This window comes from Podarcis muralis, chromosome 12, assembly GCF_964188315.1.
Source record: "Podarcis muralis chromosome 12, rPodMur119.hap1.1, whole genome shotgun sequence".
Taxonomy (NCBI): Eukaryota; Metazoa; Chordata; class Lepidosauria; order Squamata; family Lacertidae; genus Podarcis; species Podarcis muralis.
This window is the reverse complement of record NC_135666.1, coordinates 3,870,107-3,889,408: the sequence shown is the minus strand read 5'-3', so window position 1 is coordinate 3,889,408 and position 19,302 is coordinate 3,870,107. Positions and strand designations below refer to the sequence as shown.

Sequence of the window (19,302 nt, the reverse complement as noted above, 5' to 3'; positions counted from 1 at the left end):
GGGAGGGCTGTGTGGAGAAAGTCTCTTCCTTTCAATTCCTAGGAGTTTATCTCAGTGAAGACCTTACTGGGAAAATCAATACAACCCAGGTGGTTAAGAAAGCCCAACAGAGACCCCATCTCCTCAGAGCATTGCGGAAGAACGATGTCAATCAACATTTGATGATCTCCTTCTACCGGTCCACAATAGAAAGTGTCCTTTCCTACTGCATCACGGTGTGGGACGCTGGTTTGACATCAGCTGATAAGAAGTGCCTACAGAGGGTGGTGAATACAGCACAAGATATTATGGGCTGTCCCATGAATCCACTGGATGAAATAGCGTAAGAACGTTGCCTCAGGAGAGTGAGGGAAATTATCAGGGATGATTCACACCCTGGCCAGCAGTTTCTTGATCTCCTGCCCTTGGGCAGAAGATATAGAAGCAGGATTAGTCGCACCAACAGGGTAAAGAACAGCTTCTATCCGTGGGCTGTTAGGCTGCTGAATGAAAAGATAACAACAGGGCAACTGGCTTTCAGTAAACGAGGGGAATTAAGACTAAGAGAGCTGAGTGGTGGGTGCTCATGTAATCTCACTACTGTATATACAAGTTGTAGAAGTGACAATAAAGTATTTCAATTTCATTTCAATATCAATGATAAATAAATACATGTAAGCCGAAAGGAACAAAAAAAGAACTGAGCTTCAGTATCGAAGTACCAGCTTCATGGGGTGGAGGGGAGAACCCCCTCTTTGGACCACCTCCCCATCTCCATTTGCACTCTCTGTCCCTCAATTCCTGCAACAGCCGGTCCTGAGAAGGCGCTGGCAAGAGCAGGCCGCCGGGGGTCCTCAGCTGCCTTGGTAACCATTGGCAGGCACCAAGGCTCCCCCTGCTTTCCTTGGCTCCCGTCTCTCTCGCCGGGAACCAAAATTAGATGCCTCTGGGAGGGGAATCAGAGCGCCGTGGAGAGACAGGAGAGCCCAGATGGTCCCCCTTTGCGTGCCACCAGGGCTCTATAAATAAGCCTGTTGTGATTATCGATCACATTTCCAGCTTCTGCTCCTCCAGGGAACCCGGGGGCAAGCACACATACCATGGCTGCCTCTTGCCCCTTTTTACCCATGCAACTACTCTGTCGGCTAGGCAGAGAGAGGGGGGAGAGAGAGGGCCGACTGGCTGGGGATGTGGGCTCAGAATATAAGAAGAACCTGTGCACAGAATTCCAGGTGTGGCACTGATCTACGTTCTGCCCTGCCCAAGCCTAGATATTGTTGTTGTTTGGTCGTTTAGTCGTGTCCGACTCTTGGTGACCTCCTGGACCAGAGCACGCCAGACACTCCTGTCTTCCACTGCCTCCCGCAGTTTGATCAAACTCATGCTGGTAGCTTCAAGAACATTATCCAACCAGCTCGTCCTCTGTCGTCCACCTAGATATTGCTGCGTTCCAAATCCACCTGTTTTTGTTCTCCACCAGTTATATATTTACCTGTCTCCTTTATACCCCACCTTTTCCTCCAACGGCCTCCAGGTGATGTATGTGGTTCTTCTCCATCTCCTCCTTTTGTTGTTGTTGTTGTTTAGTCGTGTCCGACTCTTCGTGGCCCCCTGAACCAGAGCACGCCAGGCACTTCTGCCTTCCACTGCCTCCCGCAGTTTGATCAAACTCATGCTGGTAGCTTCGAGAACACTGTCCCACCATCTCGTCCTCGGTCGTCCCCTTCTCCTTGTGCCCTCCATCTTTCCCAACATCAGGGTCTTTTCCAGGGAGTCTTCTCTTCTCATGAGGTGGCCAAAGTACTGGAGTCTCAGCTTCAGGATCTGTCCTTCCAGTGAGCAATCAGGGCTGATTTCCTTCAGAATAGATAGGTTTGATCTTCTTGCAGTCCATGGGACTCTCAAGAGTCTCCTCCAGCACCAGAATTCAAAAGCATCCATTCTTCGGCAATCAGCCTTCTACTACAGCAACGCACTCTACGTGGGGCTACCTTTGAAGGTGACCCAGAAATTGCAATTAATCCAGAATGCGGCAGCTAGACTGGTGACTGGGAGTGGCCGCCGACACCACATAACTCCGGTTCTGAGAGATCTGCATTGGCTCCCAGTACGTTTCCAAGCACAATGCAAAGTGTTGGTGCTGACCTTTAAAGCCCTAAACAGCCTCGGTCCTGTATACCTGAAGGAGCGTCTCCACTCCCATCATTCAGCCCAGACACTGAGATCCAGCTCCGAGGGCCTTCTGGCGGTTCCCTCATTGCGAGAAGTGAGGTTACAGGGAACCAGGCAGAGGGCCTTCTCGGTGGTGGCGCCCACCCTGTGGAACGCCCTCCCATCAGATGTGAAAAAAATAAGCAGCTATCCTATTTTTAAAAGACATCTGAAGGCAGCCCTGTTTAGGGAAGTTTTTAATATTTGATGCTGTATTGTTTTTAACACTTGATTGGTAGCCGCCCAGAGTGGCTGGGGAAACTCAGCCAGATGGGCGGGGTATAAATAATAAGTTGTTGTTGTTGTTGTTTATTATGGTCCAGCTCTCACTTCCATACATCACGACTGGGAAAACCATAGCTTGAACTATAGGGACCTTTGTTGGCAAGGTGATGTCTCTGCTTTTTAAGGTGCTGTCTCTCCTCCTTTACCCCCCCCCCCCAACAACGACCCTGCAAGGCAGACTAGGCCGAGAGGGAGTGGCTGGCCCCCAAGGTCACCCAGCGAGCTTCACAATTACCGAGCAAGGGTTCGAGCCCAGGTTCCTAGTCCAACACTCTAACCACTGTGCCACTCTGCCTCTCCAGGAGGCAGAATTCCTCAGTGAGTTCCTGGTTCTCTGCAAGAGTTTGGGAAGGGGGGGAGTGTCACCGAACCTCACCCATTCTTCTTTGATTCCTTTCCTGCCTCTTCCGAACAGGAGCCGTATTACGTCCGTTGCATCAAGCCAAACGACCAGAAGTCGCCCTTGCTCTTCGACGCGGAGCGCTGCCGCCATCAGGTGTCGTATTTGGGGCTGCTTGAGAACGTGCGCGTCCGGAGGGCAGGATTTGCCTACAGGCAGCCTTACGACCGCTTCCTCCTCCGGTAAGCACCACCGCCAGGCCTTCTGTACAAACACAGCACCGCAAATATTCCAAAGGTGGCACATTTTTCCTTCCCCGCTAGCACCCTGGGCCTGGCCTGATACGCCCAATAGCAAAAATCAGTGGAAGTAGTTTCTCAAGGTAGGAATATTGGGGCGTGGTAAGTAAGCAAAGGGATGCGGGTGGCGCTGTGGGTTAAACCACAGAGCCTAGAAGGTCGGCGGTTCGAATTCCCACGACGGGGTGAGCTCCCGTTGCTCGGTCCCTGCTCCTGCCAACCTAGCAGTTTGAAAGCACGTCAAAGCGCAAGTAGATAAATAGGTACTGCTCCGGCGGTAAGATAAGATAAACGGCGTTTCCATGCACTGCTCTGGTTCGCCAGAAGCGGCTTAGTCATGCTGGCCACATTTTTTTAAATAAGTTTTTTTATTCAAAATTAAACCAAAACATATTATAAAAAAACATATCTTCCTTGTTTTCTCCCCATTTCCCCTCCCTCCCCCCACCCTCCCCCACAAAACCCACCCACCTCCACCCCCCGACTTCCCTCAGTTCCAGGCTTTGGTTTCTCTGAGACTGCTGTTTTCTGCATGTTACAAAGCTGTATAGATCCTCAAACTATTTAGCTGATTATTATCAACAAAAAGTTTGTGAATGTTTTTTCAAAACCTGCCAAGGAGTCCAGTTCGCTTTGTTGCGTCTTCAAATACTTTGTAAAGGGCTCCCATTCATCTTTAAAGTCACAGTTATCCTTGTCCCGTAGCTTATATGTCAGTTTTGCCAGTTCTGCATAGTCCGTCAATTTTTCTTGCCATGATTTTTTAGTTGGGGTTTCTTCAGTCTTCCATCCTTGTGCTACCAGAACTCTCGCGGCCGTTGTAGTCATGCTGGCCACATGACCCGGAAGCTGTACGCCAGCTCCCTCGGCCAATAAAGCGAGATGAGCGCCGCAACCCCAGAGTCGGCCACGACTGGACCTAATGGTCAGGGGTCCCTTTACCTTTAAGTAATCAAAGTATAATGAAACCTTGGAGAGGGGCCCCAATTTCCTCTCCCAGAATGAGGTGGCACAGTCCCGAAGTGGCAGCTTTCACATTTTTGCAATAAACTCCTCCAAAAAAATATTAACCACAATGATCCATGCAAGCAGAAAGCTAGCACAGCGGGTAGTGGCCTGAGCTACTACCTTTCTCCTTGCATGGAGTGTCAGTTTTGCCTGCAGCCCTGCGAAAAGGCTGCTGGGATGGTTCTCTCCCATCCCGCAGTCCAGCAGTCAGCATTTCCTAGACCAGGGGTCTGCAACCTTTAAGACAAAAAGAGCCACTTGGACCCGTTTCCGAAGAGAAAAAAAACTGGGAGCCGCAAAACCATTGCGACATTTAAAACAAATATATCTCCGGAGCCGCGATCTGACAGCGTGAGGGAAGGTGACGTCGGGATGGTGCGTCCCGCACGTACCGCCCCCATGCGACGTCACAGCCAGTACAGCACCTGCCACAGTGGGGAGTGTCGGGGCACACAATGCGCCTCCTCCCCTCGCTAGTATCCGCCCCGGAGCCGCAGCAGAGGTGTAAAAGAGCCATATGCGGCTCCGGAGCCGCGGGTTGGAGACCCCTGTCCTAGACTCTTATCTCAGGCCAGGCCAGTCACCGGTAAATTCCTCCCTTCCCTGGTATAAGATGACCTGTGAGTACACATGGCCTAACATGGACTGCTGGGATGGTCCTCTCCCATCCCGCAGTCCAGCAGCCAGCATTTCCTAGACTCTTATCTCAAGCCAGGCCAGTCACCGGTAAATTCCTCCCTTCCCAGGTATAAGATGACCTGTGAGTACACATGGCCCAACCACCTCATGGCTACCGACCGGGAGGCCACACAGGCCTTGATAGAGCAGCACGGCTTCCAGGACGACGTCGCCTACGGACACACCAAGATCTTTATCCGCACGCCCCAGACGCTTTTCACCCTGGAGCAGGAACGAGCCCAGCTGATCCCCATCATTGTGCTGCTACTGCAAAAGGTACCCGTGTTTCTGTTTGCACCTGTGCAAGTATGGACAGGAGGAATGTGGCGCCCGATTCCACACCCGAAGGGCTGCCGTACCTCCAGGTCAATAGTATCCAAGGCAACACGATGACCAAATACAATGATACGGTATCAATATACACTCTTCATATAATATGAAATATATGAAATCACGTAAACAGAAAACTTACGAATCTCTGTAAGCCACGAAATATGCACTCTTAATGGATTCTCTTGAAAACATAAAACCAAAGTCTTATAAGTCTCTGAAAGTCTTTGAAGACTATGCAAGTCTCTGGAAGAAGCAATGAATCAGATTTTTATGTGGTGAAAAAAGCTGTAAAGCTTTGTTTTATGACGTCCAACGCTGCCGAAGTAGTTCGCAAACAGACGTAGTGAACGGTGATTCTGGATATTCTCACTGTTTTGTGGAATTCTTCTTCAGAACAGCAGAAGGATACAGAAATTCTTCAAAAACCCATCTATAGGGTGAATGGGAAAGTATAGCAACAATTGCTACGGAGCAGTGGTCATAAAGGTATGTATATAAAGAGTGTATATTGATATCGTATCATTGTATTTGGTCATTGTGTTGCCTTGGATATTACTGACTATTGTTTGCAACACAGGGGTTAAATTGTTTGGTACCTCCAGGTCTAAACAGGGCAATGGAGTCTTGAACCTGGGTCCTTTTGCCCACAAGGCAGAGACACTGTCACTGAGCTACACCCCTGATGGGTTCCTTAGAGGGAGTTTTCCCTGCCCTTACCTGGATATTCCATCGAGGATGGAGCCTGCGAACCTTCTGCATGCAAGGCAAGGCTGTTCTGCCCCTGAAATCTGGACATGGGTGGCGCTGTGGTCTAAACCACTGAGCCTCTTGGGCTTGCTGATCAGAAGGTCGGCGGTTCAAATTATTATTATTATTTATTCAACTTATACACCACCCTATTACCAGAGGTGGTACGTGGGTGGCGCTGTGGGTTAAACCACAGAGCCTAGGACTTGACGATCAGAAGGTCGGCGGTTCGAATCCCCGCGACGGGGTGATCCCCCGTTGCTCGGTCCCTGCTCCTGCCAACCTAGCCGTTCGAAAGCACATCAAAGTGCAAGTAGATAAATAGGTACCACTCCGGCGGGAAGGTAAACGGCGTTTCCATGCACTGCTTTGGTTCGCCAGAAGCGGCTTAGTCATGCTGGCCACATGACCTGGAAGCTGTACGCCGGCTCCCTCGGCCAATAAAGCGAGATGAGCGCCGCAACCCCAGAGTCAGTCACGACTGGACCTAATGGTCAGGGGTCTCTTTACCCTTTACCTTTATACCCGGAGGTCTCAGGGCAGTTCACAACAAGATCACAACCTAGTAAATCAAACCAAAAGCAATAACCCAATAACTCTCACACACCTCCAAGTCACATTCTAAAAGGGTGTTGGATGTCAATAAGATCAACCAAAGGCCTGGTTAAAAAGGAACGTTTTTGCCTTGCGCCTAAGGGTGTATAGTGAAGGTGCCAGACGAACTTCCCTGGGGAGAGCATTCCATAGACGGGGAGCCACTGCAGACAAGGCCCGTTCGAATCCCCGTGATGGGGTGAGCTCCCGCTGCTCTGTCCCAGCTCCTGCCAACCTGGCAGTTTGAAAGCACACCAGTGCAAGTAGATAAATAGGTACCACTGCGGCAGGAAGGTAAATGGCATTTCCATGTACTCTGGTTTCCGTCACGCACCGTTGCGCCAGAAACGGTTTAGTCCTGCTGGCCACATGACCCGGAAATCTGCCTGTGGACAAACACCGGCTCCCTTGGCCTGAGAGCGAGATGAGCACCACAACCCCATAGTTGCCTTTGGCTGGACTTAACCATCTAGGGGTCCTTTACTTTTTACCTTTTTTTCCACTGGCACCAAGAGGCCGGGTGCAGGGAGAGTTTGGTGGTGGTGAGGTTGTCATGGCTTGGTTGGCCCTGATTTGACTCGTCCGTCCTATGCAGGCCTGGAGGGGCGCCCTGGCCCGCAAGCGCTGCCGTTACCTGCGGGCCACCTACACCATCATGTCTTACTACAAGCGCCACAAGGTGAAGTCTCACCTGCTGGAGCTGGTGGAGAGGTTTCAGGCGGTACGCAGCATGGCGGACTACGGCAAGGGCGTGGAGTGGCCGGAGCCGCCAGCCGTGCTGGCTCAGTTCCAGGAGAACAGCAAGCTCATCTTCCGCAGGTAACAGCAGAGGGTGCCGTGCTGTGCCCAAATACCTTTTCGATTGCCGGAGCCTCTGGCAGATCTTGAGTTCCGATCTGCGGCAGTTCAGACGCAAGGATTATACGCTGCTTGTGTTTTGCTCTGAGAAGGTCCCCTGAAATGATTGGGTATGGCTGAATTTGACCTCTTTGTTTCAGAGCAAAACAGATCTGGATAGCACCCGCCCATGCCGCCTGGGTCAAGCCCAGCCGAGCAGACTTCGGCTGGATCTACACTGACCTTTTAACCATTGTTAGAATGATACTAAAAAATATTGTTCCACAAAACCCAAGACATTTGGTTTCTCTTTCGCTTCCTTTGCCGTATGTCAGTCAGTTTTATTGCACATAGCCAAAGGCTGCCACAATGTACAGAGAATTATTCAACAATTAAAAGAAAATATACTGGATTGACTGGGATGCGGGTGGCGCTGTGGGTTAAAGCCTCAGCGCCTAGGACTTGCCGATCGAAAGGTCGGCGGTTCGAATCCCCGCGGCGGGGTGCGCTCCCGTTGCTCGGTCCCAGCGCCTGCCAACCTAGCAGTTTGAAAGCACCCCCGGGTGCAAGTAGATAAATAGGGACCGCTTACTAGCGGGAAGGTAAACGGCGTTCCGTGTGCTGCGCTGGCTCGCCAGATGCAGCTTGTCACGCTGGCCACGTGACCCGGAAGTGTCTGCGGACAGCGCTGGCCCCCGGCCTATAGAGTGAGATGGGCGCACAACCCTAGAGTCTGTCAAGACTGGCCCGTATGGGCAGGGGTACCTTTACCTTTACCTATACTGGATTGACACAAAAAACTTAAAACATTTATGTTATCAAGACATTGCCTACTCTAAACAGAGCTATAAAAGTGCCTTCATATACAAGTTAAGACATTAAACAATAAAATTTACAAGCTAAAATTATCACATGGCCACTAATATATTAAAAAATTACTGTTAATTAATACAATGTGTAATTATTCGGAGTTTGGTGATAAAGAATATAGCTTGATGTAGATAGGGTCAAATAAATTCATCTCCTTTACAGTTGGCGGCTACCTTGGCTATATAATTTGCTCTAATTTTCCTAGCGGCAGTTGCAAAGAGTGCTACGCTCCAGGTCACATACTTATCTGTGTCTGCGAGGAGATAAAAAATCATGTCGGAGGGGTTCTGGCCAGGGGAACTTGTCCTTATAGGTGCTAAAAATCGTTCTCTTGCTTTGTTATATAAGGGGCAGTGCGATCTACTGTATGATCTTTGCCATATGATCTACCTGGTTTGTGGGGGGGGGGGGGAGCTTTGACCACCCTCTGGCGTCACATTTTAATAATGCAGTTTTAACGTTGAAAAAGAATGTCATGTGGCTATACAGTGGAACCTTGGTTCTCGAACTGAATCCGTTTGACTCCCAAAACCATTCGAAAACCAAGGCGCGGCTTCCGATTGGCTGCAGGAGCTTCCTGCACTCAACCGGAAGCTGTGGAAGCCGCGTCAGACGTTCAGCTTCCAAAAAACGTTTGCAAACCGGAACGGTTAGCTTCTGGGTTTTCACCATTCAGGAGCCCGTTTGTTCGTCAACTAAGCCGTTCAGGAAGCAAGGGTTGGACTGTATAGTTACCAGAACCTTAACTCTTTTTTAGCGTTAAAAACCGCACGTGTAGATCCCTCCGCTCTCTCTCTCTCTCTCTCTCATAGAGAGAGAGTTCCCACCTCCCCCCAAGAAAATAAAGACACAGGACACAAGAATTCAGGTTAATGGGTCAAATTAGGCCACAACTTTATTGATTACAGGAATTGAGCGGTATTGGCTTAGGCATTGGTCCTAACTACTAACCGGCTAGAGGCCGGAAGGGTTAATCAGCAGGGGGAGGAGTCTTGCTGAGGCACGTCAACTAGGGCCTCCCCTGGGCGTCACCACGTGGGGGCGTGCCGTGGGCCCACACCTCCATAGGCTTAGGACAAGGCCACGCCCCCTAGAATCCTTTACCGGACTACCCTTGCTTGGGGGAAGGTGATGGCGCTCCTTCCCCCTTCATTTGCATAACAATAGGACAGTACCCCTACCAATGCCTAACCGCCAATACCGAAGAGTTGTGACAGTTTGCTACGAGGTAGGCGAAAACCAAGTGGCTGGAGCCAATCTGCCATTTGGGAAAATTCCTACCAGGCCCCTTGACGGCGACCGACCGAAGTTCATAGCAACGTCAGAGGACCTATCCTAAAAAGGGGGTGGGATGGGCGGGAAAACCGGGTCAGCTGCAGCAGCGAAGGAAAAGAGGAGGAGCCTCGGCTGCGGCAGGTTTAAACAGTGGCGTAGTGTGGGGGGTGCAGGGGGGCGGCCGCATCGGGCGCAACATCTGGGGGGGCGCGCTCGCCGCCTCCGGAGTCACCGAAGAGCCTCGGGCGCAGGCTGTAGCAGAGCCCCATGTCTCGCGGAACCGACGAGCTGGCAGCGGCTCTCAGCGCTCGCTGCGGTCCCCACACGTCAGGGCCGCGGAGGGCGCACCAGGCAGCCCCTCCTCACAGCCCCGCCGCCGCTGCTGCTGCCACAGCTGCTGGGCCATGTTGCATTTTCCTCGCCTCTCTGCCCTCCTCTTCCTCTGGGCAAGTGGCGTTGTTTGGGCGGCAGCGCCAGCGGCAACTCGCCTCAGATCACCTGACACGGACCCGCCGCCGCCGCCGCCGTGGCTACCTTACTATAAATACCCCAGCCCAGGCAGCAGCAAGAAGAAGCTGGCAGCGGCGGCAGGTTAGGGGTTAGGGGGCGCAAATTACTTGCCTTGCCCCGGGTGCTGACAACCCACGCTGCGCCGCTGGGTTTAAATAGCCAAGGCTCTGCCCCCGGAGCCAGCTGTTTGGCTGGCCCGGGGTATGACACGGGCGGGGATTCCCTTAGGTATCGCGGGGGCTGGAGCCAGCCCCCCGAATTTGGGGAAGGGGCGTGACACCCGCAACCCCACCTCCTTGTTTATTGCAGAAGTGGCTTTCCTGACGCTCAGTCGGAACCTCTCTCTCAGCTTCTCCCGGGATCTCTTTCTCCAGGTGGCGAGCCAGGCAGATCGTGAAGAACATCCCTCCCTCCGACATGGACCAGATCAAGGCCAAAGTGGCGGCCCTGGACGTCCTGCAAGGCCTGCGGAAGGACTGGGGCTGCTCCAGGAACTGGGGGAGGAACTACTTGGTGTCGGTAAGTGTTTCCGGAAGTGGAGGCGAGAAGTCGTTGCCCTGCCATTTCTGCATCCTCCTGCACAGTTGGTGGGTGGTGGCCCTTGGGAATGGCAGAGAGAGAAGGCGGAGAGCCCAGCTGTAGGCGGAGCCAGAGCCAGTGACAGGCAGGGCCAGGGCCCAATGACCAGGCAGGGCCAAAGGATCCTGCTTTTGTCCCCACCCTCCTCCCCGCTGAGTCTCGCAAGCAGCAGCTGGTGTCGGAAGCGAGCCTGCAATAAATCACACTGAGGAGGCGAAGTTAACCCTTTACTGGAAAATATACATCGAAGCAGTTCGTGGCGTTAAAAACAGAAAGAAGGGGAAACCAGACATCAGTCGATGGTTGTGGAAGGACGGCAGGACTGCTGTCCTGCTCGTGAGCTGGGGGCCAAACGAAGCAAACCTCTCCCACTCAGGGTCTTGCAGAGGCCCGGGCCAGGCAGATAATGTGCCCCCCTCTTTTTTTACCCTGGGGATAACTGAAGTCTTATAAATAAGTATATAAATAATTTTGTGAATATGCTGACCGAGGTCCCCTTTGGAATAGGAGGACTGGGCCAAGTGGCCCATATGGTCCCCCTCTGTCTGGGCCTGCTCCCACTTCCCACCCACCCCTTTACACTTTTTGGATGCTGCCTTCCGGTTTCCATAGTAACTGCAGAGCTTTTGAAAAAGCCCAACCTCCTCCTCCTCCTCCTCCTCCTCAGCTCATCCATTTCCCCCCCACACACTCTGCACCCCCCCTATGATAAAACCTCTCTTCCCTTCTCTTTTGCAACACCTGCCTCGCCTGAATCAACGCCCCCTCCTCCCAAATTCAGAAGAACCTTATGATTTAGCATTTTACTAGTCTTGGGGGAATAACAGAATCATAGAATTGGAAGGGACCCCCAGCGGCTATCTAGTCCAGCCCCCTGCAATGCAGGAATTGCAGCTCAAGAATCCCCGACAGATGGCCACCTAACCTCTGCTTACTCTTCCTAAGGGTTGCTGAGAGACCCCTGTTTCACTCACAAAGCTACAATTCCCAGAGTGGTCTCACAAGCAAATCCCTCTTCTCAGAGGACTCTGAACTGTAGTCTCCTCGCAACTATCAGACCCTTTTAACAAACTACATTTCCCAGCATTCTTTGGTCTTCGTGGGGGGGAAGCCAAGGCTGTTTAAAGTGGCGTCATACTGCTTTAACCAAAAAGCAGAGACATCACCTTGCCAACAAAGGTCCGTATAGTTAAAGCCATGGTTTTCCCAGTCGTGATGTACGGAAGTGAGAGCCGGACCATAAAGAAGGCTGATCGCCGGAGAATGGATGCTTTTGAATTCTGGTGCTGGAGGAGACTCTTGAGAGTCCCATGGACTGCAAGAAGATCCAACCTCTCCATTCGGAAGGAAATCAGCCCTGAGTGCTCACTGGAAGGACAGATCCTGAAGCTGAGGCTCCGATACTTTGGCCACCTCATGAGAAGAGAAGACTCCCTGGAAGGACCCTGATGTTGGGAAAGATGGAGGGCACAAGGAGAAGGGGAGGACAGAGGACGAGATGGTGGGACAGTGTTCTGGAAGCTACCAGCATGAGTTTGACCAAACTGCGGGAGGCAGTGGAAGACAGGAGTGCCTGGTGTGCTCTGGTCCAGGGGGTCACAAAGAGGCACAACTAAACGACTAAATGACTAAACAACAACAACAACAACACTTCTTTAACAACATGGTGTAGGGCCTGTGTTTGGCTGCAGTCTCTACCTGCAGTTGTTTTCTCTAGTATTTGGTGCAAGACCGTTGTGCTTGGAACAGGGAAAGCTAGCAAGAATCAGCTGAGGGTGGGAAGCTCTAGATCTGTGGTTCCCAAGTTTTTCGGATCCATAAGGGAGTAGGAAAAGATGATGCTTGCGGTCCCTATGGGATGATTCCTCTCTGAATTAGGGGTTTGTGTGACCCGCTAAGGAAGGTAATGACACAGGGAAATTCAAAACAGGAGCAATTAATTGCACGTTTATTCAAAACCCAATTAGAACACTTCAGTTTAATTCATTCAACAAAACTGGCAGACTTGATCCAGGGATACTAGACTTTTCAAAGGCTGAGGGTCGTTTATACCTCCAGTATATACCCCCCTCGGACGCGGGTGGCACTGTGGGTTAAACCACAGAGCCTAGGGCTTGCTGATCAGAAGGTCGGCGGTTCGAATCTCCGCAACGGGGTGAGCTCCCGTTGCTCGGTCCCTGCTCCTGCCCACCTAGCAGTTTGAAAGCACGTCAAAGTGCAAGTAGATAAATAGGTACCACTCCAGCGGGAAGGTAAATGGCATTTCCGTGCGCTGCTCTGGTTCGCCAGAAGTAGCTTAGTCATGCTGGCCACATGACCTGGAAGCTGTACGCCGGCTCCCTCAGCCAATAAAGCGAGATGAGCGCCGCAACCCCAGAGTCGTCCGCGACTGGCCCTAATGGTCAGGGGTCACTTTACCTTTTTATATACCCCCCTGATGCCCCCCTGCCTTTTAGTGGCTCCCCACCCCCGGCCAAAGTAATCCCACTGTCCACTTTGAGAGGCACCACTCTAACGGATGGGGTTTTTTAGTTTTGAAAAGAAGAAGGCGAAGGCAGGGAAGGTGACACGAGAGAATCTGTAAAAACAACAACAACCAAGACACCTCAAATGTGCAAAGAGGGTGAATACAGGGAAATTGTTTATTTATATCCCACGGACGGCGCAAGGCAGTAAACAACAGAACAGAGAGAGAGATGTGAAAGTCTTTGCCATGAAACATTTATCAAAGCAATCCCAAGCAGGCTATAAAAAAACCCAGCAGCCGCCTGCCTAAATTGCTGGAACCCTAAAGGAGACATAGAGCATCATTTCACAACTTCCCGGCGTGTCTTTCATCCGCCTTCCTCAAAATCCTGATGGAGGAGAAGGAGGGAAGGTTGGCGGGTGTGTTTGCTGAGAATCTAAAACTGTTATCGGAGCTTCTTTAGCTTGTGCTAAAGGGGGAGAGTAGAATCCACAGCTATTATTTTCTCAAAATGCTAGCGTGGATTCATTTAGACTAGAGAGGTGGACGGCCGTTAACCATATCAAGTGAGGACGCCCAACCGAAATAGCCATTTTTGTGCATGAAGCTCAGTTAATGGCTATCCTGGGGCACTTCCCTTTCGCTAGGGTTTCATCCTGACCCGTTTGCACAATTTTTTTCGGGGATTTGGTCTGATTTGTTTTTGGGGAAGTTAGATAACACCATCCAGCTGTGATTCCTGCATTGCAGGGGGAACGGCCAGGTGACACCGTGTGTGTGTGTGTGTGTGTGTGTGTGTGCTTTACACTCTACAATTCTTTAATTCTATAAGCTGTTAAGGGATGCGGGTGGCGCTGTGGGTTAAACCACAGAGCCTAGGACTTGCCGATCAGAAGGTCGGCGGTTCGAATCCCCGCAACAGGGTGAGCTCCCGTTGCTCGGTCCCTGCTCCTGCCAACCTAAAGTTCGAAAGCACGTCAAAGTGCAAGTAGATAAATAGGTACCACTCCGGCAGGAAGGTAAACGGCGTTTCCATGCACTGCTCTGGTTCGCCAGAAGCGGCTTAGTCATGCTGGTCACATGACCCGGAAGCTGTACGCCGGCTCCCTCGGCCAGTAAAGCGAGATGAGCGCCGCAACCCCAGAGTCGGCCACAACTGGACCTAATGGTCAGGGGTCCCTTTATCTTTACTATGACCTGTTTATGGACCATTCGTCCCTATTGGTCTGTGGGGAGATGGACATTGCTCCCAGCAATCGTTAAACCCATACTTTCCAGTTTGTGTGTTGCTTTCCTACGCAACTCCCATCTCTTGCGGGGGCGCAATTAGTGCCAGCACCATCTGTTAAGAGTTTGGGTATAATATTTGACACCTCCCTTTCCATGGAGGCGCAGATTGCAGCTATAACAAAGGCGGCATTTTTTCATCTCCACCAAGCTAAGCAGTTGGCTCCTTACCTTTCTCATCCTGACCTAGCCACTGTGATCCACGCGACGGTCACCTCCAGACTGGATTATTGTATCTTGCTCTACGTGGGGCTGCCCTTGAGACTGACCCAGAAACTCCAGCGGGTGCAGAATGTCGTGGCGAGACTCCTTACGGGGTCCTTGCTGCGAGATCACATTCACCCGGTGCTATACCAGCTGCACTGGCTCCTGGTGGAGTACAGGATCAGGTTTAAGGTGCAGGTTTTGACCTTTAAAGCCCTATACGGCCTAGGACTCTTGTACCAACGGGACCGCCTCTCCCGGTATGCCCCGCGAGGGACCTTAAGGTCCACAAACGACAACATTTTGGAGGTCCCAGGTCACAAGGTGGTTAGGCTGGCCTCACTCAGAGCCAGGGCTTTTTCGGCCATGGCCCCAATCTGGTGGAACGCTCTGTCCCAAGAGACTAGGGCCCTGTGGGACTTGACATCTTTCCGCAAGACAGAGCTGTTCCACCAGGCCTTTGGCCAAGGCACAGTCTGACCCCCTCCTTTGGTAATCCTCACAGAGCTCTAGCCCAATGGTTGCCATGAATTTGATTTTGAATTGATTTTAGAATGAATTGACCTGGCTTCAGCTGGGGAGGGCGGGATATAAATTTGTTTGTTTGTTGGTTTGTTTGTTTGTTTGTTTATTACAAATTTGTAGTGGGTTTCTTGACCACTAATTCTGCAACCTGAATTCTGCCATTGTGCAGTTGAAATTCCACTCACAGCCCAGTTGGTAGCAGAGGCCTAGGAAGGGGGGTGCAGTGGGTGCGGTCCTCCCCCGGGTGCCATCATAGGGGGGGGGGGGCGCGTGACAAAATGCCCGCTGAACTCGACGCTGCCTGTGTAGTGGAACCGAGTTGCATCGCGACACCGACGCGTCCCCTTCCCACTTCTGTGTCCGGGCGCATGTGCGGTTGGCCAGGCCCACTCTACCTGCCCGTCCATGTCCCACCCTCACTTGGGTGCTGTGTGTGTGTCTGTGTGGTTGCAGTCGAAGCTGTGCTGCTCACGGGGCAAGGCAGAGTCCTTCTGAAGGCGGCCCTGTTTAGGGAAGTTTTTAATGTCTGATGCTGCATTGTTTTTAATATTCGGTTGGAAGACGCCCAGAGTGGCTGGGGAAACCCAGCCAGACGGGTGGGGTATAAATATTATTATTATTATTATTATTATTATTATTATTATTATTATTATTATTATTATTTGTCAATGGAGACATTCGAGAACCAAGGTACCACTGTACAGTTAAGTACTTAATTCGTTCCGGAGGTCCGTACTTAACCTGAAACTGTTCTTAACCTGAAGCACCACTTTAGCTAATGGGGCCTCCTGCTGCTGCCGCGCTGCCAGAGCACGATTTCTGTTCTCATCCTGAAGCAAAGTTCTTAACCTGAAGCACTATTTCTGGGTTAGCAGAGTCTGTAACCTGAAGCGTATGTAACCAGAGGTACCAGTGCAATACTTTTTGGGGTGATAGAATGCAAATTTTCGTACGGTTCTTTAAAATAAAAATTAAAAACCCTCTCTTAGACTACTATGGAAGCTGCCTGGACTTAGGAGCGAATGAACACGTGTTCGCCCAACATGGATCGATCCATCTGTCCTTAGAGAGGAGGAAAGCTGAAATGCAGGAACTGATAAGGAATTGCCAGCCAAATCTTCAGCCGGCAGGAGGACTCTCTTTTCGCGAGATGCAGCTGTATTCCCAAGCCCAAAGCTGGCTGGCGTGGCAGACTCTAGCTGCCCACGTGTTCCCCACTCGCCGCCTCGCTGGCAGTGTCACCTGCCTTTGTTTATCCCATGAAACGGGATTCCTGAGTCATCCCAGGCCTGCTGAGTCAGCCCAAGCCCACACGCCAGGCAGATGATGAGTTTTCACCCACATCTGAGTCCTGCTGCCTCGTGGCTTTGGGTGGGGTGACTTGGGGAGGGTGCCGAAAACCACCCTGATAAAGAAAACAGGTGCATCTGTTGCGGGAGCTTGAAGATGCGGCGAGCAGAAAGCTCCGCATGAGGAGGAACTTTTCTCATGCACCGTCTCCATGGCGACGTCTCCCCCCAAATCCTCTAAGTCGGGAGCAAGAGGCTGTGGGGGTGGCTGGCTGCCCCTGCAGACGTTTCTGGCATTCGCTAGCTGTGGAATCGTACTGCGTTAATAGATTAGCCTCCGTGCGCGCACACACAGGAGAACGCCCAGTTTCTTACAGAGGGAGAATTGCTACCTCGGTTCAGCATCAAGAGATAGAACAGCGGTGGGGAGATGTTGTAGATTAGAATTCAGCCATCCTCGATTTGTTGTCAAAAGCAGCATTGTCCCAAAAGGCGGGGTTGAAAGGAAGGCCCTGCAATAAACCAAAATCTGCCCTTAGTCCCTTCTGGGGGACACAAGAGCCCTTATAGAGTCCTTTGTAGGTTCTCCATCGGTCAGAGAAAATGACAGAGGCCAACCAGAGAATATTGAGAAGCAAAGCAGCTCGTAAGCCTGATCTTTATTGAACTGTTGCAACAGGGTGCTCCCCTCACCCGCAGGAAAGGAGGAGGACCCAGAACCAAAGTGTGCCTGCCCTTATATAGACATTGTAAATTGCCCGCCCTGGAGCTCAAGACCACCCCTCCATACATCATGCATACATCACAGAAGGGGTGTAACCCAAGACCACCCCCCCCAAACATCATACCTACATCACAGAAAAGGCGGTCTACAACAGAAATTTGAATGTTGTTGCTTTTCCTGTCTCCCAGGTTATCTGATAATGCCTTATCTGATTGCCTTTCCTGGTAGTCTGGCCATTCCTTTGAGATGGTGATTACCCAATTCCTGAGACAATGGGAAGGTTCCCTGACCCCCTCCCTCCTTGCGGAGAAAACATTTGGTCAGTTGGGGAGTCAAAATGGTTTCAGGGAGTCAAAATGGTCCTTCCTTCATGGAGTAAAATAAAAGTGGAACAGTGCAGATCTGATGTATGGTTGATTTTCTTGAATTTATAACAGAAGCGTAGCGTATGTAGTGTATGAGTGTGTGTGTGTGAAGTTTGTACAAACTGAATGATTGGGGGGGGGGTTTCCTGCGACAAAGGGACCCCTCAATAATCTTGTTTCATAATTATTATTTCCCTGCCCTCCAAATGGGAAAATAACAATTGCCAGTAATAAAGGGGGGAAACAATAATTTGTGCCCTTCTATGCCCTACTCAGGCCACCCAGCTCACGATCTCTATTTAACTCTTCCAGGTGGTGGAAAACCCTGCGATGGCTGACCAGTTTGCCAAACGGGTGTCAGCCCTGAAGGAGAAGGTGCACTTCCGTTCCGTGCTGTTCTCGTGCCACGTCCGCAAGGTGAGCAGCTGGCAGAAGCAGAGGCTGCTCCTCTGTCGCTCCCTCCTGACCCAACGCAGAACATCAAATCCACCGCTGAGCTAAATTGGGTTGAGAGCAATTTCCTCTCCCCGGGGGGCCCTGGAAACAGAGATCTTGGAGGGGAGCCTCGGGAACGATAAACCTAGATTCTAGATTCAGGTAGGTAGCCGTGTTGGTCCGACACTGTCAAAATAAATTTAAAAAATTGTCTAGTAGCACCTTAGAGACCAACTACGTTTGTTCTGGATATAAGCTCCCGTGTATCTGAAGAAGTGTGCATGCACACGAAAGCTTATGCCCAGAACAAACTTAGTTGGAGCTGTGGTCCAAACCACTGAGCCTCTTGATCTTGCCGATCAGAAGGTCGGTGGTTTGAATTCCCGCGGCGGGGTGAGCTCCCATTGCTCTGTTCCAGCTCCTGCCAACCTAGCAGTTCAAAAGCACGTCGGAGTGCAAGTAGATAAATAGGTACCACTCCGGCGGAAAGGTAAACGGCGTTTCCGTGCGCTGCTCTGGTTTCACCAGAAGCGGCTTAGTCATGCTGGCCACATGACCCGGAAAAACTGTCTGCGGACAAACGCCGGCTCCCTCGGCCTGAAAGCGAGATGAGCATCGTAACCCTAGAGTCGTCCGCAACTGGACCTAACCGTCAGGGGTCCCTTTACCTTTTTAAGGTGCTAAAGGTAAAGGGACCCCTGACCATTAGGTCCAGTTGTGGCTGACTCTGGGGTTGCAGTGCTCATCTCGCTTTATTGGCCGAGGGAGCCGGAGTACAGCTTCTGGGTCATGTGAGTACTCTTGCCCAGTGTATCATTACTGATGATGTTCTCTCCTTGCAGATCAACCGCTGTAACAAGAGCACAGACAGAGCCATCCTCATCACAGACCAGCACCTATACAAGTTGGAACCAAGGAAACAGTACAAAGTGATGAAATCGATTCCTCTGAGCATGGTAAGAGGGACCTCTCCTGGCAACGGGCTCCGGGAGGAGGTGTGGCGGGCAGCTTTCATGGTAGTTAAGGTGGTAACGCTGCACAGGTTGCTGCTGTTTCTGCAAACATCTTCTGCAACATGCCATCAGCGGTGGATTTTTATAAGATGGTCCAATCTGTTGGGATGCTGCTAAGGAATCGGGGGCAATTGGCAAGCCCCCCAGCTGGCTCCAGCCTACCGGCCGACATGCCAATCAAACTCCAGTCCTTGGTGCAGCATGAATCTGCAACCCAGAGCTTCAGAATCTGGGTACGCAACTCAGCAGAGTAAACGCACAACAGAAGTGGCAGGGAGAGGCTGTGTAAAGCATATTCACAAGCAGTTTATTCAGCGCACATTAGGACAAGAGGAAAAACATGTCTTCTCCCCTTTGTGTCCAAGCAAGCGGCATTAGCAAAAGCTATACACACAAATGGAAGTTCCCAGCAAGCTGTGCTGGAGTGTAAACAGACATGGTGTAAGTC

General features: G+C 51.3%; 1 protein-coding gene across 1 annotated transcript in view; it reads left to right on the top strand.

The window, feature by feature from the left end:
• Positions 1–19,302, top strand: part of LOC114607764 (unconventional myosin-Ig-like) — an 86,504-nt gene that overhangs the window by 39,476 nt on the left and 27,726 nt on the right. Inside the window, exons 15-20 of the mRNA XM_028751196.2 lie at positions 2,891–3,057; positions 4,869–5,076; positions 7,070–7,293; positions 10,341–10,485; positions 17,719–17,823; positions 18,684–18,797. Of these exons, the coding sequence (XP_028607029.2) occupies positions 2,891–3,057; positions 4,869–5,076; positions 7,070–7,293; positions 10,341–10,485; positions 17,719–17,823; positions 18,684–18,797 (963 nt within the window). The remainder of the gene's footprint in view (positions 1–2,890; positions 3,058–4,868; positions 5,077–7,069; positions 7,294–10,340; positions 10,486–17,718; positions 17,824–18,683; positions 18,798–19,302) is intronic.